The sequence below is a fragment of the Gekko japonicus genome, unplaced genomic scaffold, assembly GCF_001447785.1.
Source record: "Gekko japonicus isolate JY-2015 unplaced genomic scaffold, Gekko_japonicus_V1.1 scaffold85, whole genome shotgun sequence".
Taxonomy (NCBI): domain Eukaryota; kingdom Metazoa; phylum Chordata; class Lepidosauria; order Squamata; family Gekkonidae; genus Gekko; species Gekko japonicus.
The window spans coordinates 1,158,937-1,185,179 of record NW_015167531.1 but is presented as its reverse complement, the minus strand read 5'-3'; the positions used below and the strand labels follow the sequence as shown (position 1 = coordinate 1,185,179).

The 26,243-nt window shown below is 47.4% G+C and overlaps 1 protein-coding gene across 1 annotated transcript in view; it reads left to right on the top strand.

The window, feature by feature from the left end:
• The first annotated feature begins 228 nt into the window (after positions 1–228).
• Positions 229–26,243, top strand: part of TESC (tescalcin) — a 49,140-nt gene continuing 23,125 nt past the window's right edge. The window contains exon 1 of the mRNA XM_015413430.1: positions 229–291. Coding sequence (XP_015268916.1) covers positions 234–291 — 58 coding nt within the window. The 5' untranslated portion in view covers positions 229–233. The remainder of the gene's footprint in view (positions 292–26,243) is intronic.

Below are 26,243 nucleotides of genomic sequence, written 5' to 3'. Positions count from 1 at the left end.
TTCTAATGAGACGCGCTGTTCTCGGAGGACGCTTGGACCCGGAGGGAGCCTCTCGCTCGCCTCCCCGCGTCTCGTCTAATGAGCGGCTCCGGCTGCCTCAAGATTTAAACTCCGCCGCCGCCGCCGCCGCCGCCGCGCCGAAGTCGCCGGCCGCCCCTCCACCACCCAGGCCCCAACCGACCGGACCCCGGGGTTGTGTCCGAGCTGCGTCCAGCAGCCTCGCCGAGGGGGGCATGGGGGCGTCCCACTCCAGGTCGGAGGAGATCCAGGAGCTCGCCGACAAGACTGGCTGTGAGTACCCCACCCACCCCTCCCCTTTCTCTCTGCGCTGGGCTTGCGGGGGATCCTTCCAAGATTTGGCCTGGTTGGTTGGCTGGCTGGTGGGGCTCTCTCTCCCCCGGGCTTCGAGGTGCCCCTGCAACGAGTCGGAAGCGGAGCAGCTTTGAGGAACTCTGCGTCCGCCCTCGGGTGTTGCCTTATCTTTTGGCAGTTGCCTGGAAGCTTTTGAAACGCCGTCAGTGTCTCTCAGGGCAAAGCGATGAGTGACATTCGGCCGATTCTCTCTCTCCCGCCAGTTGGGGGAAGGAAGTTGAGAGAGTTCCAGTTGCGTTAACCTTTCTGCCCACAGACCTGCGGTGGCTCCAGCTTTCAAGGGCTGCTTGGCTGCAAGCGAATGCAGAAGTCTTCGTTGCACTGCCTTGGCTTTCCCCCCAATCAACCTTTGCAAATGGCAAGCAACCGTCTCCCAAAAAAACCCAAAAACAATCCAGCTGCCGGCATTTGGTCTTCTGTGCTACTTAGCAAGTGTGTTAAAAGCACTTCAGGGACATTTAGCCTGCCATAATCCTTAGGATAACCCTGTAAGCAGTGTTCCCTCTAAGCTGAGTTAGTGTGAGCTAGCTCACAGTTTTTTAGCCTCCAGCTCACACATTTATTTATGTCTTCGCTCAGGAAGGAGGGCTCCTGAGCAAACTAATTCATGCAGTAGCCAAATCGCTCGCTCACAGCTTGAATGCCAGTAGCTCACAAAGTAGAATTTTTGCTCACAAGACTCCACAGCTTAGAGGGAACATTGCCTGCAAGGGTGCTTATTTCTCACATTTCTACCCCACCTTCCTCTCATCCTCACAATGACCCTGTGAGGTAGGTTAGGCCGAGGGAGGTAACTGGTCTAGGCTTGCCAACTCCAGCATTGGAAATTTCTGGAGGTCTGGGGGCAGAGCTTGGGGTAGGGCAGGTGATGCCATAGAGAGTTAACTCTCCAAAGCGGCCATTTCTTCCAGGGAAATTGATCTCTGTAGTCTGAGACGAATCGGGATTCCAAGAGAACTCCAGGCCCCACCTGGAAGTTGGTAACCTATTTGAATCTGGGTTTCACCTGTCCAGCACTGTAGCACACTTTCGGTCCAGTTTATGCCCGCCTAGTGAATTTGGTTCCCTGACCTGGATAGCCCCGGCTAGCTTCATCTTGTCAGCTCTCAGCAGGGTCAGCTCTGTGCAGAGGCAGGCAATGGCAAGCCACCTCTTCTTTTCTCTTGCCCTGGTGTAGTGGTTAAGTGTGTGGACTCTAATCTGGGAGAACCGGGTTTGATTCCCCACTCCTCCACTTGCACCTGCTGATGTGACCTTGGGTCAGTCACAAGCTCTGGCACAGCTGTTTCTGAAAGAGCAGTTTGTGTCAGAGCTCTCTCAGCCCCACCCACTTCACAGGGTGTCTGTTGTGGGGAGGGGAAGGGAAAGGAGTTTGTAAGCCGCTCTGAGACTCCGAGTGAAGGGCGGGGTATAAATCCAATCTCTTCTCTTCTTCTTCTTTGGGGTCTCCATAAATCAGCTGTGGCTTTGGTGGGAAGGACGGGATACAAATTGAATTAAATACATAAAGAAAAGTAAATCCCGTGCAGAGGCAAGAACTGAACCAGGGACTCTTGGGCTTGCAGTTCACTTACAGCAGTTCTCCAGAAGCACCCAAAAGGTCCTTAGATCATTGGGGCACGTTCTGTCCGCTTTGACCGGCAGCTGCTCTCCAGGGTCTCCAGGAGAGAAAAGTCTTGCCCCACACCTCCTACCTGACATCCTTTACCTCGAGGACAGCACCTGTGACCTTCACCATGCAAAGCAGGTGATCTACAAACAGAATGCACAATGGAGGTGAGGCAGAAAGGAGAAGTCTGGATTCTTAAATGATGAGGCATATTTATATTCCGTGCTCTCGGCCATAGCTCTTGAGGTAGCTACTCGCCATAAAACATTTAAACAAATTAAAATACAGTACAACTAACCCTTCTCCCAGCCATGGAACCAGCAGCATGACATCAAAACGAATGTCTGACTGAAAATAAAACTAGATTTTTGAATAGCAGTAGCAGATAGAAAGCCAGCGTGGTGTAGGGCAGTGATCACTAATATGGTGCCAAGAAGCACCTTTTCTGGTGTCCTCCAAACTTTTTTTTAGAAAATGGGTGGGGCCAGATGGAGCTCTTGCCCATCAGGGCTTCTGATTGGCTCTTGGAAATCTGATTGGCTGGGCAGATTAAAATGACGTTTTGGTGGCAAACATCCTCTCTCACAGCTGTTATCCCCTGTGCTTGGGCTCCCTCTGTGTATGTCTCTGCCTCCCATGGTGGCCATTATATGATTAGCTCCCGTGGCAGCCATTTTGTGACAGCACCCACCACCCTTTATCAGAATTCCAAAGGTGCCCATAGGGCCAAACAGTTGGGGACCCCTTGTGTAGGGATTAGAGTGTCAGACTAGGATCTGGGTGACCCAGAATCTGCCATGGAATTCCCTGGATGATCTCAGGCCAGTCACTCTCTTTCAGCTCAGCCTGTTTCAAAAGGTTGTTTTCATGATGATAAAATGGAGGAGGGAAGCTTGTAAGCCACTTTGAATTCCTGATGGGGAGAGTAGTTGGGTAAAAATAACTAAATAAATAAAGGTCAAAGGGGAGGAAAACTCAGATTTGGTGAAAGTCCTGGGACAATTAGAAAAAACGTCTTACCTAGCACTTGTGGGCTTGGTGCCAGGTGGATCATTGTAGGGAGGGAATTTCACAGCTGAGGTGCCACAGCTAATAAGGCCCTGCCTCTGGTGTTCATCTGCTTTGCAAGACAGAGCTTTGGAGGCAGAAGTCCCATGATGGGCAGATTTATATGGAATTCCAAAGGTGCCCATCGGGCCAAACAGTTGGGGACCCCTTGTGTAGGGATTAGAGTGTCAGACTAGGATCTGGGTGACCCAGAATCTGCCATGGAATTCCCTGGATGATCTCAGGCCAGTCACTCTCTTTCGGCTCAGCCTGTTTCAAAAGGTTGTTTTTATGATGAGAAAACGGAGGAGGGAAGCTTGTAAGCCACTTTGAATTCCTATTGGGGAGAGTAGGTGGGTAAAAATAACTAAATAAATAAAGGTCAAAGGGAAACACAGATTTGGTGAAAGTCCTGGGACAATTAGAAAAAACGTCTTGCCTAGCACTTGTGGGCTTGGTGCCAGGTGGATCATTGTAGGGAGGGAATTTCACAGCTGAGGTGCCACAGCTAATAAGGCCCTGCCTCTGGTGTTCATCTGCTTTGCAAGACAGAGCTTTGGAGGCAGAAGTCCCATGATGGGCAGATTTATATGGGAGTCTATGGTCCTTAACGTACTCTCATGCCAAACCCTTGAGGGCTCTGTAAATGATACCTAGCATTTATGAATCACAAACACAAATATGTTGCTGGTGTAATTAAAAAAAAATGGGGGCAGGATCTATTCCCTGTAAACCACACTGGCCAATAGACTTGCGTCTGAATTCTGTACAAGTTGACATTTCAGCAGCAATTTTCAAAGGATTTAGTCACCAGGGAGCAGAGTAAGTCCATTGTGGTGCTGGAAAGTGCCCTCAAGTCACAGCTGACTTATGGCAACTCTGTAGGGTTTTCAAGGCAAGAGACTCTCAGAGGTGGTTTGCCATTGCCTGGCTCTGCGTCATGGAGGTCTCCCATCCAAATACTAGCCAGGGCCGAGCTTGCTTAGCTTCCAAGATCTGATGAGATCAGGGTAGCCAGGTCTGTCCAGGCCAGGGCTAGAGTAAGGCCATACCCAGATGTTAACCAATGTTCACTTTTTCTTGTATAAGTAAATAGCCTCCCGAACCCCATCTTTCCCATAAAGCATGCTGGTATGGGAGCTTCAGTTAACTTTCTCTCGCCTTTCCTCTTCTGTAAAATGGAGATGAAACATTCCTCCAGCGGGAGGACTCTGAACTTCTAATATTATCTGCAAAAATGGCCCATGACCTCCCTTGGAGGTCAGGCAACTGGAAGCGTCTCAGAGTTAAGCGCGGGGCTGTCTAATTTCTTTCAAGAGCTGACGCAATTTGCATTTACTGGAACAACCCTTTTGTGTGAGAGCAGATGTTGGAGCTTTGCTGCTCCGCTCTTGCTGGGGTTTGTTTAAAATTATCGGCTGCCCCAAAAGATGGGAAGCAGATAATGTATGACAACAGAGCCTTTCCTCTCCAGTAAAACCTAGTTTGAGAGCCAGTGTTGACAAAATGCTGGATTTGAACTGGGAAGAATTGGATCCAAATCTCTGCCCAGCTACAATCATAGTTGGGTGCCTTGGACTAGGTACCCTTTTCTAGCTTGTCCTGCCTCAAGGGGTTGTCGCAAGTCATCCTGGCGTCTCAGTTAGCTGGCAGCAGGTTTGTGCTACTGAACTTCACCCTATGATCAATGGCCAGTAATTTCTGGGATTGCCAACTCCAGGTTGGGAGTTCCTAGAGATTTGGGGGTGAAGTCTGGGGAGGGTGTGGTTTGGAGAAGGGAGGGACCTTGGGGGGTGTAACTCCATAGAGTCCACCCTCCAAAACAGCCATTTTCTTCAGGGAAACTGATGTATCTAGTCTGGGAATCAGTTGTAGTTGTCGTCCTGGGTGATCTCCGGGCCCCACCTGGATGTTGGCAATCCTAGTGCCTGCAGCTGTGCAACTGAAGGTGGTTGGTTGCAGATTATATATAGTATCCTGCTATAATCTTTCTCTGTTCAGTTGTACTCCCATATATGTGATGCTGTGGAAGGAAACTAGGTGTGTGAACTGGCTGTAGCAATTGTGACCATAGATGAAGTTTGGCTAATGAGCTGTTTCTGGTGGCAAAGTCCACACTAATGAGATTGTACTTATCTACAAAACTACTTAGTAGTTGTGACTGCTAGGAAAGGTGTGTAGTTCTAGTCATTTAGTTTGGCTGGAGTATTTCTATTAACAGAGGTTTTTTTTAAAGTAATAAAAGTATTTGTTTTAAAGGAATACAGTGTCAGGCTTCCCTACAGCATCAATGAAGTACACTCTTGCAGGAAGGTTTTACTTTATTTGAAGCTATAGGTGCATGTACAGGATCACTGTTAGGAATGAGGGGGGAGCAACGAGCATGGCAGGTTATAGTACATTCAAACAACTGTGGCCCAATTGTGGGAATTCCCGCGCGCGCCATCGGGCCTGGGAGCAAACGCTTCTAGGCGGCATAACATATCTCCTTCCCATGGTTCTTGGTGAGATCACCCAAGCAACTATCCAGCAGCAACCACCTGTGGCCTTGAGAGATATAGACGTTCCAGCAGCTAAGCAATTAAGCGCGTCGATCTACATATAAAAGCGAAAGCAATCAAGCGCATACATGGAGAACCAACAGAAAAGAAATTTGGCAGCTTGCTGACAGTTAAGAGCGAGTTTGCAAATATGTAGATTTCCACAATTTAGCAACCTGCACAGTAACTATCTTAGTCCAGAGTGAATTAGGTTGCTAAGATTGCATAATCAAAGAGTTTCCATTTTCAAAAGGAAGTGAAGGGACAATGGCATGGGAGAGGAGCACCTGCTTTGCATGCAGAAGGTCATCACCAGTTCAACTCCTGGCGTCCCTAGGTCAAGCATCTCAGGTAACAGGCGTTAGGAAAGATCATTCTTTGCCTAACAACCAGGAGAGTTGCTGCCAGTCAGAGCTGGGATTGCCAACCTCCAAGTGGGGCCTGGTGTTCTGGAATTACAACCAAACTCCAGTAACAATGATCAGTTCCCCAAAGGAAATGGCAGCTTCAGAGGGTGGGCCATACCATAGAGTCTTGGAGAAATGGAAGTCCTAGAGTGCCGTCACATCCCCAGTCAGCTCCCTCCCCAAATTCCACCCTCTTCAGGCACTGCCCCCAAATCCCCAGGAAGTTCCCAAGGTTGAGTTGGCAACCTAGTCAGGTGCACCACTGATCTGAGGCACTGTAAAGCATGCATGTTGATATCTTCAAACAGGTGGATATCATTTTGTTTATAAGAGATCTGGTTTTGTCTGATGGGATGTTTTGAGAGGGATGGGTATGGGTGGAGCAGCTCTTTCCCCAAAGTGGCCTGTCAGCAGTGTCTGACCATTGCTTCCCAACCCTTCACATACAGGTGTGGCCCACCCACTAGGCAGCCCTAGGAGAGATACCAGGGGGGCCAGACAGGCAGGGGGTGCGTGGGCAGCAAGTGGCAACCCCAAGCAGTGCCTCGAACCCCAGTGCTGCTGCCAGGGGCCTGTTTGCCTAGCCTGCCTTCCTCACCCCCATGAAGGAAAGAGAGAGAGAGAAAGGTGGAAGCAAATTCTGCCACTGGTGCCTTCTTCTGTCCCACCCAAGTTGGTGCACCACACATCTGGGTCCATCCATGCCCAGCTGGCTCAGAGAGTGCCCAGGCCTATGTGCGCCCAACGAGGGGCATAAAGGCCCGGCTCTGGGCATGCCTAGGCCGGAGGGGGGGTCACCTGACTGGTGGTTGGCCTAGAGTGCCAAAGACCCTTGAGCTGGCCCTGTTCATGTAAGAAGGGGAAGGGCAGTTTCTGCCTCTTCACATTTCTTTCTCTCCATCTGCAAAGTTTCAAGGAATCAACGGGGGGGGGGGTGTGCATGGAGAGGGATACGTACTCACTAGGGTAGAATTTGGCCCATGGGTTTCCAGCTGATGATCTGTAATGTATTTATCTGTGTGCATTATTTATAGTCCACCTTTCTTGGTGAGACTCCAGGTGGATTATGCTGTTCAAAAGCAGTGCAAGGAAAACAGTATAATACATACAAATCCTGCCTTAACTGGGAGACAAATTTAAAGGGGGAAATTGGCAGCCTATTCCGTATCACAGCCATGTACCGAAGCAGGACAGCAAAAATGGGCAAACACTGTTAAAAACAACAGTATAATACATACAGCGAACAACACAAAGAAAGGAGGTTATGACATCGATGAGCAGTGCAATAAAAATTGTGAAGTGGAGCTGGAACACAAAGTTAGAGAACAATGTACTGAAACAGTCTATGAAGAAGTGTGTTTGCACACACAAGCTTATACCTTGAATAAAACTTTGTTGGTCTTAAAGGTGCCCCTAGACTCAAACTTTGTTCAGGATACAATATCTGTATGTGAGAAGTCCCATCAAGTCTCTTCTGACTTATGGTGACCCTGTGAACTAATGACCTCCAAAACATCCTATCCTTAACTGCCTCGCTCAGGTCTTGCAAGCTGAGGGTTGTGGCTTCCTTACTAGAGCCAGTCCCTCTCATGTTGGGTCTTCCTCTTTTCCTGCTGCCTTCAGCTTTTAAACTATGTAATGGAAACTACCTAATGATGTACTTTCCTGCAGACGTGAAAACCACAAGCAGCTTCTCTTTATCGAAATGCCTTCCTGAACAATGCTGTTTTACATGTTCTGCAGAAGTGTGGGTCAGGCAGTCAGCCAGACTGTGAGCCATTGGTGCTACGTTCCTAGCTAGGGTGGCCAACTCTAGCTTGGAAAATTCCTGGAGACGAGGGGGTGGAGCCTGGGGAGGGTGTGGTTTGGGGAGGGACCCCACTGGGGCATAATACCATAGAACCCACCCTCCGAAACAGCCATTTTCTCCAGGGGAGCTGATGTCTGTAGGCTGGGGATCAATGATAATTCCTGGTACACTCCAGGCTCCACCTTGAGGTTGGCAACCACATCCTTAACCCAAGATTCTGGATGTAACCAATAAGTTGCATGCAGAGAATTGTTTTATATGACTCTTGTGGCTCAGCACTTAGTTCATGTTTTGTGATGATGATGAGCAGTCATGAGCTGTGATGGTCTGCACAGGTGTTCGCTTTCGGCGACTGAATAATGGGCCGTAGCTCAGTGAGATCAACTACATGCAGAAGGTTACAGGTTCATCCCTTTATAATGCTACTTAATGCATCTCTGGCAGCAGGGATGTGGAAGAATTCTTCAAAGTTCCTGGCAAGCCGCTGCCAGTAGCAGCAGATGGGCAGGGGTCAGTGACCTTCTACAATTAAAGGGCCAAACTTGGTCAAAATTCAGACCCAGAAATCAATGGAGAGCCATTTGTGGAACTTAAACTATGCATGTGACCCGAATGTTAGTGATGACTGACAAGTTGGTTGATAATCCATAAAATTTCTGCAAGTTGTTGTGAGCCTTTTATTAGGAGGTGGCAGACTTGAGGTTTTGCAGGAATATACTGGAACATCCTGCACTATTGTTTGAGTGGCCTGGTGTAAATCTGCACCTGCTTGGCACTTGGATTACTAGTAACTATTAGCCTATACTGTTTCCCTCTGTAGGGAGTCCTTTAGTCTCATTAAAAAAAATCTTTCCTGCGATTCCCTTCACATACTGATTATTTTAGCATCCCACCTACCCCTCCAAGTTAGGAGCTTCAGTGAAAGATATCATTTTCTTATTTCTTCCGTATTGAGCTACCTTTGACTTTGCAGCCATAGGTTCCAGACCCCCCTGTGCTAGATGGAGCAGAAGTCAGACTTCTTATAACCCTGCTTCATTAGTCCATGTACATTGGTGGTGTCCTTAAAATGAAAAAGGCTCCCCTCCTGTATTTACTGCTCTGCTTCTTTTCCGTGTAAAATCTTGTTTAGTGGGGGAAAGAGAAATTACAAATTACATAGAACTGAGAGGTAACCCAAATGTCATCTAGTCCAACCCCCTGCACAGTGCAGGAAATTCACACCTACTCCCACCCCACTCCCCCAGTGACCCCTGCTCTGTGCCCAGAGGAAGGGGGGGGGGAGAGATCCAAGATCCCTGGACCAATCCAGCCTGGAGGAAAATTCCTTTCTGACCCCAAAGTGGCCGGGATGGAATTTTCCTCCAAGCCAGACAAATTATTATTATTATTTTTTTGTCCAGTTGTAAAAAGTGCTCTGTGTGATTTTGATCTTCCTAAATGGCATTTAATTACAAAGCCCGTCCTGCTGGGTTTCTCACTTCCCCAGGAGCTGAAATCAGGCTGAAGAGGAACACATCAGCCGCCACCCCCCTTTCCTTCTTTCCCTGGAGAGGATTGACTAATTGCCAATAAGCTTGAGACTCAGTGTTATATTTTCACCTACTCTTTTGGCTGTGCTGGGTTTGCATGCATGACTAGCAAACCTACTGTACCAGTGTGGGATGCAATGAGAGTCATATAAAACCATAAACCATCCATACAAATGTCATCGTCTAAGACTTGGAGAGAGTGAGAGGGACAGAGAGAAAAGAGTTTTTAAGACGGTTGAAAGTCATCTATGAAGTGATTTTCTCTGGCACACACAGACTTTGGCCCATTATGCACACACATCTTACTGCAGATTTTCAGAGCAGTAAGCCTTTAATCTTGACTTTGGATTCCGTGCCTGCCTTACTGACCATTGTTTTCCCTTCCGGTGTATTTGTCCTGCAGCTACAATCAAGAAAATGCACTTTTCTAAATCAGGGTGGGATGTCACTTGTGATGTCTGGGGGGTGGTGTTGCAGGAAGTCGGAGTTAGATCTCCAGGGTTAGATCCCTCTCCACTGTCTCCCGCCGCATGGAGAAGATGGAGTCCCTAGGTGGAAGCTTAGTCCATCATGTCTTGTGCCCATCCCCAAATGGAAGATACTCTTTCTTATGTCCAGACTCTTCATAACCTCTCTTTACCTTTGGGATGGCCTTCCTGTCCCAAGGGATGAGTGGTCCTTCCCAGCTTTATGGCTCTCCATGTAACTTGTAATGTAACTTGCTAGCAGGGGATGGGGTAGTAAGTCATTAGCATAACCAAGAGCTTGAGTGCTCTGAGCTTGGCAGTTCCAGTCTCCAACCCACCCCTCTTTTCTGCACTACTGTGGACAGACAGCAGCCACAATAATGGAACACTGGGCTGAATTTGTGGGTGGAGGGGTTTCCTCCACACCCACTCAAGGCACCTTGTTGCAAAGCACCCCAGAGATCTGCTGCCAGCCCTAGTAGCCACTACCAGTCTAGGATGGACCAGTGGTCTTTAGGGTTTCCAGGTCTGGGTGGGGGGAAACCTGGAGATTTGGAGGGTGGACCTGGGGAGAGGGCAGGGTTTGGGGAGGGGATAATGCCATAGAGTGCACCCTCCAAAGGAGCCATTTCTCCAGTGGAACTGATCTTAGCCATCTGGAGATAAATTATGATTCTGGGGGATCTCCAGGTGCTGCCTGAAGGTTGGCAACCCTAGGCCTGATTCTAGACAAGAGAGCTTCCTATATTCATTTGGAACCTGCCAATCCTGTTAAGCAGAGGTGAAATGTGCACACTATGAATAGCGATTCTTTCTTTCAAACCACCGTCAACTCTCTGGGGGGGAAATCACCGGCTTCCAGCAGTTATGGCAACACTCCATAATCCAACAGAGGCCTTGTTGCCCTAGCCGGGACTTGGGTGAAATGTTCCTAGTGAGCTGAAGATGTTCAGAACCATTCTGCCTTTCTCTTGGGTGCGGTCTCCTTAACGCAATGTTCTGGAGGCACATTTGACCCTTTTCTTGTTTAAAAGATGGTTGGCTCAGTGTTCTAAATATTTGTCTTAATCCTCCTCCTTTGGGAAGAAAGCATGTTTTGCTGAGAGAAGGTGTTGCTAGTAGCATCGCTAAGACACCAAGGAAAAGCTTCTTAAATAGCAAGTTCTACCTTGGTTGGATTTCTTTGTGCTTTCCCAGACTGCCAAGAGATCTTCGTTTTTGGCATAAATATGGTTTAAAATGTGCACGTTCATGATAAAAAAACCCCTCTGGAATATGCTTTGTTGAATAGTCATGACAAGAAGAACTCACAGAGTATGCTTTCACCACCACCACCCCCCAGAGCAGGAGCCACATGGCGAGGGTTCTCCATTTTGTATTTCGGTGGGCGTAGAACCAGGATGACTCTGCATAGCGTTGCACTTCTCGTTTGTGTGCCCCCTGCATGGCACCCAGCGAAGCAATGACCTTCTTTTGTATATTGGGATTGGTCACTAGTGGTCAAGTGATGTTTCTAGAGCAGGCTGCAGACCGTTGTTCAATGGCTTTTGAAGGCTAGGAAATGTTCTTTAATTAGCAGTAGTGGCTGGTGGCTCCTAGCAAGGATGCACCACCTCACCCGAGAGTTTGTTTTCCCCCCCCCCCCCCCAGAGCAGGAGCCACATGGTTAGGGTTCTCCATTTTGTATTTCGGTGGGCGCAGAACCAGGATGACTCTGCGTAGGGTTGCACTTCTCGTTTGTGTGCCCTCTGCATGGCACCCAGCGAAGCAATGGCCATCTTCTGTATATTGGGATTGGTCACTGGTGGTCAAGTGATGTTTCCAGAGCAGGCTGCAGACCGTTGTTCAATGGCTTTTGAAGGCTAGGAAATTGTTCTTTAATTAGCAGTAGTGGCTGGTGGCTCCTAGCAAGGATGCACCACCTCACATGCTGAGCTGCAGGCAAGACAGAAAGGGGGAGGGGTTCTGGGATAGATCACAAGGGAGATGAATAGTTTGAGCTCCAGCAGCTGTCTGGAAGGGGGGGTGGTTCGGGGAACATGCTGTTTTGTTCTGGGGACATTTACCTTACTTTACAGACTATCTGGGTGCTTTCCTGCTCCCTCCCCTTCTCAAACACCTCCCAGGCTCAGTTGTTACATTTCTAAAGAGACAATAAAGAGACAATATATATTTATACAGAGGCAATAAAGTTCATAAGCTTCTGGGGCTCTCTCTTGACAAGGAAAGAGACCGTATTAGTGGGTTGTCCTTGGAACTTTCGGTGTGTAAAGCAAAACACCAGGCTGTGTGTGTGTGTATATATACATATATATATGATGCCCCTAAGCAAAAGGGTCTGTCTGTTCCCAGCTCTCACACATGGAGAGAGACACACAAAAGAAAGACAAGAACGTCTAGTGAAAATGGAAAGCCACAACTGATGGCAGTTCTCTTTGGGAGAGAATGACATCTCCCTCGTCTCTCTCTAGTATTCTTTCTGATTCAAACCTGTGCAAGTTCTGTATTTGAAGTGAGAGTGGAAAACCAGTTGTTTCCCCCAGAAGTGCCACACCGGTGTCTTTTTATATCTCTGTGTCCAATTCTTTGTAGCCATATGGGGAAAGCAAAATCTGCCCTTCGCACATTGCATTATGGGACCAGACTCTGGAAGGAAATGTAAGGGCTATTTTAACAACAAGGGAAGATAAGTAGGCCAGTCTATTGACTGACATTTTAAAGTTAGCTGAAAGCGAAGTGGTCCTGCATGATAGAGTCCTAATTTTATTATTTTTAAAAAATGGCATTCATGCCAGGGTATTTTTTCCCATGCATACCCAGATTCTTGCATCAACTAAGGCTAACTTAATAATAATAATAATACACTCACAGTGTGCCCCTGATTTCCTCATGCAGTCAGTCATGGCTTTTTCCTTCTCAAGTTTCTAGCCTCCCAAGACTTCATTTCACCTTGAGATGTGTAAGTGATGGCTAGTGGAGGAATGATGAGCAAAGTTTGATGCAGGTTTGGAATGTGCGGCATCAACGGCCTGGATTTCTCTGTATCTGTGTCCTGATACATCAGTTGCTTTGTGCTCTTCGTTCCCCAAGGGCCAAAGTAAATATGATGATTTTGAATGAGTCGGGCCAATTCCAGGGTGTTTGTGTGTGTGCTGCTGGTTATAAACTCAGAGGCAATGGGGAGGTAACAAATGGGGGGTGTTCTAGGAGCAAGAAGGGGTGGAGCTCTGCTGGTTGGCTAGAATTGGGAGAAACCAAGCTGTTACTGAATCGATATTCTGGTTGTTTTAACCTTCTGTGAAGCTGTTAATCAAGTCACTATTAAGCCAAGAAATGGCTTAATTAGATTAACTGCTGTTGCTGGGTGCGGTGAGATCAATGTGGGCAGCTGTGTTAGTCTGTCTGTAGCAGCAGAAAAGAGCAAGAGTCCAGGAGCACCTTAAATACTAACAAGATTTGTGGCAGGGGAGGAGCTTTCATGAGTCCCTGCTCATTTCTTCAGATACAGCTAGAATGTGAGTCCATCTGTCCTTAAATTAGAAACATCATCCCTGACAACACCACAGAAAAAAAACCTCTCCGAGATATAAGGACAGATAGACTCACATTCTAGCCATATCTGAAGAAGTGAGCAGTGACTCAGGAAAGTCACTGACACAAATGGCGTTAGACTTGAAGGTGCTACTGGACTCTTGCTCTTTTCTGCTGGGTGGAGCGAGTGAGTTTGGATTATACAGGCATAATCCGTGGTTGAAATGACAAGAGTCCCCGGACAACTACCAATGTTAGATGGGATGAGAATCTGAAGGTGACATTTCAAAGGGGACCGGACGTTCCACAGTGAATATATGAACACAAGCACTGCATTGAGAGCTTAATGAAGGTCGCATTTGGCTACAGCTGGAGATAGCTGTACTTTGCTCATAGGGAGGCTTATTCTCCTTGTCACGACTCAGGTGGGGTGTCACCTGACGCTGCCACCACTCTGGATTTAGGTTCCCTTGAGAAGGCCCAGAGCACCCTCCCAAGACCTTCAGACCTCCCTTTTCGCCGAATAATAGGCGTGAGCACCAGGCAGAGTGAAACAAGGAAAAGGTTTATTTTATTGGAGGTCAAACAACAAGGTGCAGAATAATAACAGTAAGTGGGTGAAAAGAAAAGAAATCAAATGCCCAAGCGTGTCTAAATTTACTTTCCCTAGCTCACTATCTCAAGTGGCCTTACACTACTCACCCTTCCCCCAGGATGAGGGTTTTCCCCCTGCAGCAGCCTTTCTTCTGGCTCTGCCCTCTGGAAGAAGGAACAGCTCTTCCCGCTGCTCCAGAACTTTTATTCCCAGCCCTCCTCTTTTCCTATTGGTCCATTTTGGCTCCAAAACCTCCCAGGGGCTTCTGGGAGTTGTAGGCCTAGCCTCACCTACTGCTAGCCAGGCTCCTTGGGCCTAGTAGGCCTCTACTGGCACAGCCCAGATCATGACACTCCTCGATTGACATTTTGGAGAAGCGGAGCTGGTTGCCTCTGTTGCGTTCCCTTGCTGTTTGGCTCAAGATGCAAAAGCCGGGACTCCTGGGAGGGAAATGGGAGGAACTTAGAGAGGGGAATGGGCAGAGAGGAAAGTTTAGTGGGTTTGTTTCCATTTTAGTAAGGCCGATGCTGCAGATAATGGCATCTTAGAAGTTTTGTAATGGCGCTTCTTCTTTTTCTCCCCCCCAGTTAAATGGGGTGTCTCTTCAGATTGTGGCCCCAAATGCAATTGGCATAAAGGAGCAGCTCAGCAAAGAGCTAAATTCTGGCAACCCCTAAGCCCAGAGAGGAGATCTTGTTCTCTACAAGGTTGCGAAGACTGTTGGCCACACACTCCCAAACTCTGTAACTGGAAGATTTATATTTTCTTATCTAGTGCATTTAAGCAACAACAACAAATCCTCTTCCTCCAATGAGCTAAGGATGGTATGGTCAGTTGAGAATCTCCAGGAAAAAACAAAAGAAGAAATGATACTAATATTATGGTGGGGGGTCTACGATAGACCACCAAGCCAGGCAGAGAACGTGGATGAGTCACTCCTAGAACAGATTACAAAGTTCTCAAAGAGATGGGACATGGTGGTCATGGGTGATCTGAGTCATCCTGATATCTGTTGGAAGTCAAACTTTGCTAAAAGTGAAAGGTCTAATAAATTCCAGACTTCTCTTGCTGATATTTTCCAGAAGGTCGGACCAGAACCAATGGGTTCAGATTAAATCAAAAGAGTTTTCGGCGAAACCTTAGAAAGAATTTTCTCACAATTAGAGCGGTTCCTCAGTGGAACAGGCTTACTCGGGAGGTGGTGGGCTCTCCTCCTTCGGAGGTTTTCAAACAGAGGCTAGGTGGCCATCTGACAGTGATGCTGATTGTGTGAATTTAGGCAGGTCATGAGAGGGGGTGGGCAGGAAGGGTTGCCTCAGTGTTTAGTTCTCGTGGCCCTCTCTTACACGCCCAGGGAAATGCAGATCACCACTTTGGGGTTAGGAGGCAATTTTTCTCCAAGCCAGTTTGGCCAGGGATCCAGGAGGGTTTTTTGTCATCTTCTGGGCATGATGAAACCCCCAGGGGTTACTGGAGGTGTGTGTGAGAGGAAGTATTTGTGAATTTCCTGCCTTGTGCAGGAGGTTGGACTAGATGACCCTGGAGGTCCCTTCCAACTCTGATACTATGACTACAGAGGTCAGTTCCCCAGGATAAAGTGGCTTCTTTGTGGGGGGGCGGACTCCATGGCATTATATCCTACTGAGATCCCTCCCCTCCCCAAATCCAATCGTCCCTCAAGTCTCCAGGAATTCCTAACCCAGAGTTGGCAACCTTGCCCTGAAGGGAGAAACCTGCCCCCCCCAGTCACTCTCCCCCAGGCACACTTTCTGAGCATGCAGCAGAAACAGCCTGTTTGCTCGTGGGTCTTTCTCTTCTACCATTAGGACTGATACTTGTGCTGTTAAATTTCAGAAATCTCCCTTAGGTTCTTCTGAATTAGCAGCAGATTTCATGCTACTTCACAGGAGGATTTTTTAAAAATAACTTTATTTTTGTAAAGCTTTACAGAACATATTAAATATAACATTGTAAATATAAACTTCAATGTAACTAAACTTTAACATAGCTAAACTTTAAACAGGAGCAGTAAAATACTTATTCCTTATCATACGTAAAGCTAATACATCGCAAATGCTCTATATTTTAACGGGATCACTTTTTTAATCTTCTTATCTCTCTCAACAAAACCCAAAAATGAAAACTATAGCTCTAAGACAGATAGATATAATGGGTTCTTCTCAGATACTGATATGTGATCTGAAACATTTTCTATGGTAAAATAATCCCGTATTTTGTTTAACCATTGTTTTATTGTGGGAGGATCTTTAGTTTTCTATCCATGTGCTGCTATCACTTTGGTTGCCACCAACATGACCAAAATTAAATCTATTCTCAGTTTGGGTATCTTTCCCTCTTCCCATAGATTTAATAGAATGGTTTCTGGGCGCAGTGGAACTGTGTACCTGTAACATGTTTTACCACTTCTAAAAATTGTCTCCAAAACTCTTCGACCTGTGGGCATTCCCACCAGCAGTGGAAAAATGAGCCAGTCTGGCCACATTCCACAGGGGGATTAACGTCATAATTGTGGCAATAGAGCCTTCTAGCTTCCCTCACTCCTTGCGCAATCCAGGTGCGTTCTGCAGCATTTTCGGATGAGTGACTGTATAGTCGCAGGGTGCCACGGAGGAAACAGTCTGGCTGGCAAAGGCCACGGCTCCTACTTGAGTGGGCTTTCTGAGGAGGGGAGTGTTTTTCCTCTCCGGTAAGCATCTTCAGTACACGTTTCCCTGCCTTGTCTTATCATCGCCTCCTCCAGATGGAGGACAGATGGTTGGAACGGATGGCGGCTTTCCAGGCATAGAGAGGAAAGCAGCGGGAGGGGATTGCTGTGTTCCTTCTTGGGATGGAAGGCAAGCAACCCCTTCCCTTCCCCCAACCTCTTTATTCACTGATTTATTTATTTTTTTTAAAAAACCCAAAACCTTTATTCCCTGCCTTTCTGGTTTTAAACCTCTGAGGCGGCTCACAGAATCTGTTGACATGCCGCTCACGAGTTCTAAAAATAAACAGGATAGAATTGCACGGCCTTAAACGGTTTTAAAATAAAGACATGGCCATAAAAATATCCTCAACAATCACACAGAAGCAGAAATAACCTTAGAATTGCAGGGAGCCAGAGTCTGGCAGTGAAAAAAGTCTCTCTGCATGAGAATAGCAGATGTGTTTAAAATTTTTGCAAAGGATTCAGAAGAAGAAGAGAAGAGATTGGATTTATACCCCGTCCTTCACTTGGAGTCTCAGAGCGGCTTACAAACTCCTCTCCCTTCCCCTCCCCACAACAGACACCCTGTGAGGTGGGTGCTCAGAGCTGCCCAAGTCTGCATAGATTTTGTAATGTGTTGGAAAGGGTGATTGGTATGTGTGGGGGGAGCATCCCCTGGAAAGCTGTGTGCATGAGGCATGGGCTCTGAGATGGTGCCTTCTGTCCAGCCACTCCGCAGAGCCCTATGTGATGCTTTCCTTTGGTGTGAAGAACCTCTTCCCCTGGAGGAAACTTCCTTGGGTTGGAAGTACAGCTGCCAACCTCCAGGTGGTACCTGGAGATCTCCCGCTATTACAGTTAATCTCCAGATGACCAAGATCAGTTTACCTGGAGAAAATGGCTGCTTTGGAAGTTGATCTCTGTGGCATTGTACCCTGCTGAGATCCCTCCCCTCCTCAGACCCCGCCCTCCTCAGGCTCCACCCCCAAAATCTCCAGGTATTTCCCAATCCAGAACTGACAACCCTAGGATGGAAGAAGGGTTCCCACTACAGACTAGTCACCCCATAAGGGCCTTTTGCACAGATTGCAAAGGAGCTCGTGTTCACTTCCCTTACTAAAGTGGAGAAGATGTTGGGCATTAGGGTTGCCAGCTCTGGGTTAGGGGATACCTGGAGATTTGGGGGAGTGGAGCCTGGGGAGGGGCAGGGTTTGGGGCGAGGAGAGACTTTGGTGGAGTATAATGCCCGAGAGTCCACCTTTCAAAGCGGCCATTTTCTCCAGGTGAACTGATCCCTGTTGCCTAGAGATCAATTGGAATCCTGGGAGATCTCCAGTCACATCCTGGAGGATGGCCACCTTATTGGGCACATGGAACTCTGGGTTTGAATTTTGCCTGAGCAACAGAACCCAATGAGCAACTGTTCCAAGGTCAGCATCTTCTGCTGAACAATGCACTTTGCAACTGGATTTTACTGTGTGAACTGGCAAGATCCACTTGCAAATGATTGCTGAAGAAGAAGAGGAGATTGGATTTATACCCCGCCCTTCACTTGGAGTCTCAGAGCGGCTTACAAACTCCCTTCCCTTCCCCTCCCCTCCCCACAACAGACACCCTGTGAGCAATGTTCCCTCTAAGCTGTGGAGTCTTGTGAGCAAAAACTCTACTTTGTGAGCGACTAGCATTAAAGTTGTGAGTGAGTGATTTGTCTACTGCATAAATTAGTTTGCTCTGGAGCCCTCCTTCGTGAGCTAAGACAAAAATGTGTGAGCCAGAGGCTAAAAAACTTTGAGCTAGCTCACCCTAACTCAGCTTAGAGGGAGCACTGCTGTGAGGTAGGTGGGGTAGGTGGGGCTGAGCGAGCTCTTTCACAAACTGCCCTTTCAAGGACAGCTCTTGTCCGAACTATGGCTTGCCCGAGGTCATCCAGCAGCTGCAAGTGGAGGAGTGGGGAATCAAACCCAGTTCTCCCAGATTAGAGTCCACGCACTTAACCAGTACACCAGGGGTGGCCAAACTGTGGCTCGGGAGCTGCATGTGGCTCTTTCACACATATTGTGCAGCTCCTGGCAGGGCAGCGGAGCTGGGAAGCTAAATATCATTAGCAAACAAATATCATTGGACAAATAAATATTATCAATATCTGCTTTTACCGCTTCTGTTGTTATTTTTGGCAGTCTTGTTTAATGTTAATAAAAAGAGAATGTGCCTATTTCCCAGTAAAAATGGGTAATATTTGTTCATGTCTTGCGGCTCCCAAAGATCTGACACTTATTCGATGTGGCTCTTAACGTCAAGCAAGTTTGGCCACCCCTGCACTACACTAAACTGGCACTGAAAGTTCACTATTCAGGGTGTGTGTGTGTGAAAGGGCATGCAGTGGAATGAGGTGGCAGAATCCTGATGGGTAGAGAGGGACTCTTTCATACCAGGTTGCAGGGGTGTGGGGGGGTCCATTTTTTAATGTGCCCCACGTGAAAAATGGAGCTGAAGAAAGAAACGAATTAGTGTGCAAGGGAGGGCGGTTTTATCTCAGCTTCCTCTCTGTTTTGCTAGTTTTCTGCTTGCCGGGAGAGGGTTTTTAAAAATGCCTAGGCTTGCCAAGTCCCCCCGGGGGGGGGGAACCCGCCCCAGAGGCCCGTTCCCCGCTGCCACCGGATCGGGCCCCGGGGGGGACTTCACCACAACGTGCACGTCACCAGGAAGTGACGCAACCACGTCAGGCACGCTGGGGGCGGGGCCACGTTCATCCGAGGGAAAACTCTATGGTTTTCCCTCGGATAGTCGGGATCGACCCGGGAGTCCCCACTCCAGGACAAAGTGAGACTCGGCAACCCTAAAAATGCCTCAAAGGACCATTAAAACGTGTCAGACCTGTATGAAGTGACATAGTCACCTATTCCACCTCAGAATGCGACCACCTCATTTCTGCCTCCCTGAGCTGCGTTTGTAATACAGGCTGCCTTACAAGGTTCTAATGACCACAAAATGATAAAGAGGTCACCCTGTTTACCACCATCAGCCCCCTTAGGTTCACAGGTAGAACTGCTGAAGCTCAGAGAAGTGAAATGACTTTACCTAAAGTTGTTCAGGAGTCTGGGAGCAAGCTAGGGATGCCAGCCTCCAGGTGGGACCTGGGGACCTCCCAGAATTACAGCTCATCGCCAGACGACAGAGATAAGTTTCCCTGGGGAAATGGATGCTTTGGAGGGTGGGCTCTATGGCACTGTACCCCATTGAGTTCCCTGTCCTCCCCAGTTTCCATCCCTAAATTTCAAGAAGTTTCCTTACCTGGATCTGGCAACCCTAACCCCCATCCCCTGCCGGTGAACGGGGGTGGGGGGGCGGCTGGCAACCCTAGGTAAGCCGCATTATGGTGCTGAGCCCCCCAGGTGTTTGTGTCTGGACACCTTAACTAAACATCGAAAAGCAGTTCTGTGTGTATGTGATGCAGAGCAGGCCTGTAGCACTAGGAAAGGGAGGAATTTAACTCTTTTTCTTATGCCATTTTCCTGCTCTGCTCCGGGAGCCAATGAAGACTGGCAAGGTGTGAACATCTGTCTTTCTCCTTAGGACCTGAGACGACTATGTAGAAGGAAGGTTTATTTGGGGGGGGGAGGGCATGGGGAGCTGGGAACAAACCCACTTCCCCAACACTGCAGCCATAATTCAGCTTTCTTTGCAGCTAAGCTTTGCATCTAGAGATCCAAGTACTAATCTCAAGCATCAGTCTGCACGTTGGCCTTCCGCCTCCTGCCACCGCAACCATCTCCCTCCCACCCTTTGGAAAAAACTCTCTGCCCTCCGAAAAGGACAAGGTGTTGTGTGTTACTAAACAGCTGAGTGCCTGTTTTAGCATTAAGTCCCCAAAGTTTATAAGATGTTGTTTTTGAAGGGAAGCTGCCTAAAGTTCCAGATGTTTGAAATGATGTCGGTCCCCTGGGTTTCTATGGCAATCATGATGTCAACCAGTGAGAATGTCAACGGTCAGTTGATGTCAGGGAAAGTCTAGAAAGCAAAATGTAGGGACAGTTTCCTTTCTGGTGTGTAATTGTAAGAAGGAAGGAAGAACTCCCAGCCAACTGGGTGGAGTGTTTAAAGCAGCGTTGCTGAACAAAGGTTGTAGGGTTAGAGGTTCCCGTTTTCTGGAAACAAGTAGGGTACTAAAGGAGATTAAGATCACAGGTCACTTAAGGTTAAATTTCTGTCTTGTTTGGCCCCAATTCAGATTGGGGCTATGCAAGGGAGGGGTGTTAACGTTTGCACACACCCCATGAAGCCTCTGGAGTGCTCTCGGCCTGGAGCCTAGCCCTCCGATTAAAGTGGGCCAGGGTAGAGGAAGGTTCAGCGGGAGAAACCGTGTAGGAGCTGAAAGGATTAAACTTCATTTTCCCTTCCTGCATACCTGGGAGTCATCTTTCCAGTGCCTTGAGATCAAGTTAGAAGCTGCAGGTGTGTGTGTTGGGCGGCGTATGGATGGATCCTGGATGAAAGACTAAACTGAACCCCCTTTCCGGCAATTTCCTACCTAGTTACTAGTCAAGGGCAGTTACTGGTCCAGTTACTAGTCAAGGGCAGGGATGTGACCCTTGCCAGACCTCTAGCTTTCCCACATTCTCCTGGCTTCTGAGTTCCTGTTTCTTTTAGGAGTTTTCTCTCCATGTGTTTTTTTTGCTCCCTCTAGTGGTCGATTCAATATTACTCTGGTTTATTTCCAGCAAATCTCCCTGCAGATTTAAACTGCAGGTTTTTATGCTGGAAATAAGCTGTTGTGATACCAAACTGATCACTGGGGGAACAAAAAATGTATGGAGCAGACACCCCCCCCCTAGAAGAAACAAGAACTTAGAAGCAAGGAAAATGAGAATGCAGAAATGCCCCTTCTTTTTTACCTAGAAGATGGAACACTGGCCCTCTCCTATGAATATTGGACCCCCCTCCCGAATCAGTCACACCTCTGAGCATGTGCAGAGTATCCTTTCTTTAAGCAAAAGAGGTTTTAAAGACTTGAAGAAAGTGATTTTGTACATAAATAAGGAAGTAGCCTATAAGGAAGTAGTTTTTTTAAAAAAGCAATGAAAGGGTAAGGAGCTTTGGTATATTTGCAGAATGTCCTGTATCTTTTAAACATTAAATGTCCTATCTAATAGAAGGCAAAGAAATAACAATTGAACCCCTTTTGTCTCCCAGCTTCATGCGCTCCTGTTCTGCCAACCGAGGGTGGATTGAGACATGCTGAGCATAGAGTTGCCAGCTCCAGCTTAGGAAATCTCTGGAGATTTGGGGCTGGGGCCTAGAGAGGGCAGTGGGAGGGACCTCAGCAGGGTCCATAGCAGCCATGTTCTTCAGGGGAACTTATCTCTGTTGTCTGAAGAACAGTTGAAATGCCAGGAGATCTCCAGGCCCAACAGGGTTGCCAAATAGAAAAATCATACCGGCGGGGGAGCGTCCTGTCGCTCCGGGAGCCGGCCGGGGACGTGCGCGCGCGCTTCCGGAGTGTCACCGGAAGTGACGTCACACGCTGGGGCGGGGCCACGCCATTTGAGGGGAAAACAAAGAGTTTTCCCCTCAAATGGCGTCCCTGGAGGTTGGCAACCCTATGCCGAGGCCCTAGACTCTGTCACATTTAAGTGGTCCAATAACATGTATTACCCCCAAATTGGCAATTTAGCAGTTGTTAGTAACGTTTTTTGAGGCCCCGCATAATCCGAGGCCTTAAATTATAGTTTTCTTAGGCCCTTTTCAGAGACAGCCTTTGTAATCTGTTTAGATAGCTGGTTGCTAACGGATTTTTGGTGTCATTTCAGGCACAACCGTTTTAGCAACTGGCTGCTAACGGATTTTATTTACCTTTTCGTACAAAGCCACTTGCGTCCGGTTAGCAATGTGTGGTCGAGCCATTCTTGAGGTAAACTGCTTTCTTCCATTTTCACCTCTTCTTTGTGTTTTGAATCACTGTAGTGTACTGTTTAAAATGTCTGCAGCACTTCCAATAGCGCCACACTCCATCCCTGTATTGCTTTACTCGGAACTAGGGCAACAACGGACAATAACTTCCGGTACAGAACGGTAATGTGAAAGGGGCCTTAGCTTGTGCATAAATCAATCCATCTCATGCTGCCAGTTGCACAGGAGGATCAAATTCTGCTCGGGGCCAGTGAGGTTTTGCCCAGGTGGTAATGCTGGTTTGGTGTAGTGGTTAAGAGCAGCGGACTCTAATCTGGAGAACCAGGTTTGATTCCCCTCTCCTCCACATGCAGCCAGCTGGGTGACCTTGGGTCAGTCACAGTTCTCTTAGAGCTGTTCTCTCAACAGCAGTTCTCAAGAGAGCTCTCCCAGCCCCACCTACCTCACAGGGTGTCTGTTGTGCAGAGGGCAAGGGAAGGAGATTGTAAGCCTCTCTGAGACTCTGAGTGAAGGGCAGGGTATTCATCCAACTCTTCTTTTTCTAATGGGAGAATACTTTTACGTAGGGATTGATTGGTTGTGTGGCAAACCTCAGGACAGTCTGGAGGCTTCTAGAGAACCAAAAGCAAGAGCTCTCTGCCGTTGCAAGGGGGAGCAAAACATCCAGAAGTGCTGTGAAAAAAATGTATTTACTTTTTAAAAAATATACCCAGTTCCTTTTAAGCCATTGCGGGATTATTACTTTGCATCAAAATACAATCAATACCTTGAAGCGGAACAATCCCTCCAATAGTTATTGGCTTGAATGCAAACTTGCCTTTGTGTGTACATAAAGGCACTTCACTTGTGCATGGGGGGGGGGATGCCTTTCATCATTTCCCCCACCCTCAGCAGCCCCCTACGCCATATCCCATATGCACAGCTCTGTTTGTTGAAGCGCACGGCTAATGCAGTCTTGGGACTTCAAAAGACCATCTTGTTTCCGTCAATGCACATAAGACTTTCAAACATTCTCTTTTCAGCTATATAAAGGTCTCTATTTGTTAAGGGTTTCTAAAGGTGGATTGGGTCTCTATAAAATAAAGACAGACTTCAAATAATGGGACACTTTTAATTTGTCTGGTCCGATCGGTTGTTCAAAGTACAATAGTGGGAGAAGCTAGTGCCATTTGAAGAGGAAGTGGGTCAAGGCCCGAAACCCTGCAGAAAAGTAGCTGGTAAGGCCTGTTGCCATAGCTACTATTCCTTCCAGGAAGCCCCTTTCCCTATGGGTTTGCCAGAGGGAGGGCAGGGGGGACCAGTCCATAGTGACTGCCTGCAAGGTCCACCGTGCATCTTGGAGATAGTTGTGGCCAGAGTGCTGGACTATGTCTGTGGAGACCCATGTTCAAATCCCCACTCAGTCATGGAACTTCCCTTGGCAAGTAAATGATTCCAGAGTAGCCATGTTTTCTCCCTTTCTCACAATACAAGAACTTGTGGGCTCTCAATGAAATTGCTGAGCAGTCGGGTTAGAACGGATAAAAGGAAGTACTTCTTCACCCAAAGAGTGATTAACACATGGAATTCACTGCCACAGGAGGTGGCGGCGGCTACAAGCATGGATGGCTTCAAGAGGGAATTGGATAAACATATGGAGCAGAGGTCCATCAATGGCTATTAGCCACAAGGTATAGGTAGGAACTCTCAGTCTGGGGCAAGTGATGCACTGTATTTTTGGTGTTTGGGCACTGGTGGACCTCCTGATAGCACCTGGTATTTTTGGCCACTGTGTGTCTGAGTGTTGGATTTGATGGGCCATTGGCCTGATCCAACATTGGCTTCTCTTATGTTCTTATGTTAGTCCTTTGCAGAAAACATAAACATCAGCCTTGTGGCACCTTAAAGACTAAGTAGGTTATAGCAGAACTGTAAATTTATGCATGGATCTCATCACCAATAAATGTAATTGTCTGTCTATCTGTCTATCTCTGCTCTTACAGCCATTCACCAATAAATGTAATTGTCTGTCTATCTCTGCTCTTACAGCCATCGCCTTGAGCAGAAAATAAAATAATTAAAGCCTTATTTAATATTATCTCCCTGATATTTAATTATTATCCCTATAAATTTTGCCATAGAAAGATTAATGGAATCCTTTATATCCAATAGTAGCCACGTCACCTGAGTTCTCCTATTAGGCAGTTTCATACTTTTAAGTAGAAGGATAATTAAACTAGCCCTCAATATGGGACATTCTATAATCATGTGTTCAATGGTTTCAACTTTTATCTTGTGAACATCTGCATATTCTATTAGCACATGGTACTTTTTTGTATCTGCCCTCCAAAACCTCTGAGGAAGGGGCATTCAGTCTTGCCAGCTCTTCTGAGCTTTGGTACTGTCAAGCAACAAAATTACTTTGGCAGCTGCAGGTTAATTTGGCAGTGTAATTATCAATGGTCTCTGTACTTTTCTTCTTTACATTTGGATTTTGCCTGCTTACATCTCACCTTGTAACTTCCTACATTTCATGGCCCCTTGACTCTGTTGTTTACAGTCACCTCCCCATAATCTCTATAAACATCTTCCCTAGTGAGGCAATACTACATGCATCTGATGAAATGGGTTCTAGTCCACGGAAACTTAATGCTGGGTTAAAAACTTGCCATTCTTAAGATGCCGCAAGACTCCTGTTTATTTTTGGGCCAGTTGTACTCTCTCAGCCTAACAGAACTCACAGGTTTGTTCAGAGAGTAAACATGGAGAAAGGGAGAACCACGTGCATCATCCTATGATACTTGGGAGAAGGATGACATAAAAACAAGAGAGATCATCACGGCAATTCAGAAGGATGTTGGGAAATCAGCTTCTGTGGGACTTCTGGGGCCTACAGCGTAAAGGAGCCCAGACCTGGATAGCATAGGCTAACCCAGTCTCGCCAGATATTGGAAGCTAAGCAGGATTGGCCCTGGTTGGTGTTTGGATGGGAGACTGCCAGGGTCACGACACAGAGGCAGGCGATGGCATACGCCCTCTGAATGTCTCTTGCCTTGAAAACCCTGTGGGGTCACCATAAATCAGCTGTGACTTGACAGCAAAAAACAAACAAAAGGATATGGGAAGTAGTTTTGAGGCTTTCTGCAGAATATCATCCAACATGGATGATGGGTGAGCAGTGTTCCCTCTAAGTTGAGTTGTTCAGTCGCACAGTCGAGTCCGACTCTTCGCGACCCCATGGACCAGATCACGCCAGGCCTTCCTGTCTTCTGCCGTCCTCTGAAGTTGGCTCAATTTCATGTTCGTTGCATCTATGACACTGTCTAACCATCTCATCCTTTGCCGTCCCCGTCTTCTTTGACCTTCAATCTTTCCCAGCATCAGGGTCTTCTCCAGTGAGTGCTCCCTTCTCATTTGGGCTTCAGCTTCATTATCTGGCCTTCCAGAGAACAGTCCGGGTTGATTTCTTTTAGGATTGACTGATTTGATCTTCTTGCAATCCAAGGGACTCTCAAGAGTCTTCTCCAGCACCATAGTTCAAAAGAATCTATTGTTCGGCGCTCGGCACTCCTTTTATGCTGTAACAATGTACCAGATCCGTGTGCCTTCAGAACTGAAAAGTACTGGGACTTCATGATTTCAGCTCTCATACTTTATTTCAGCTCAGAACAAGACAAGAACTACCGGCTCGCAGGCCGGTTTATAAAGGCAAACAACCCACACCCGAAACACACCCCTTC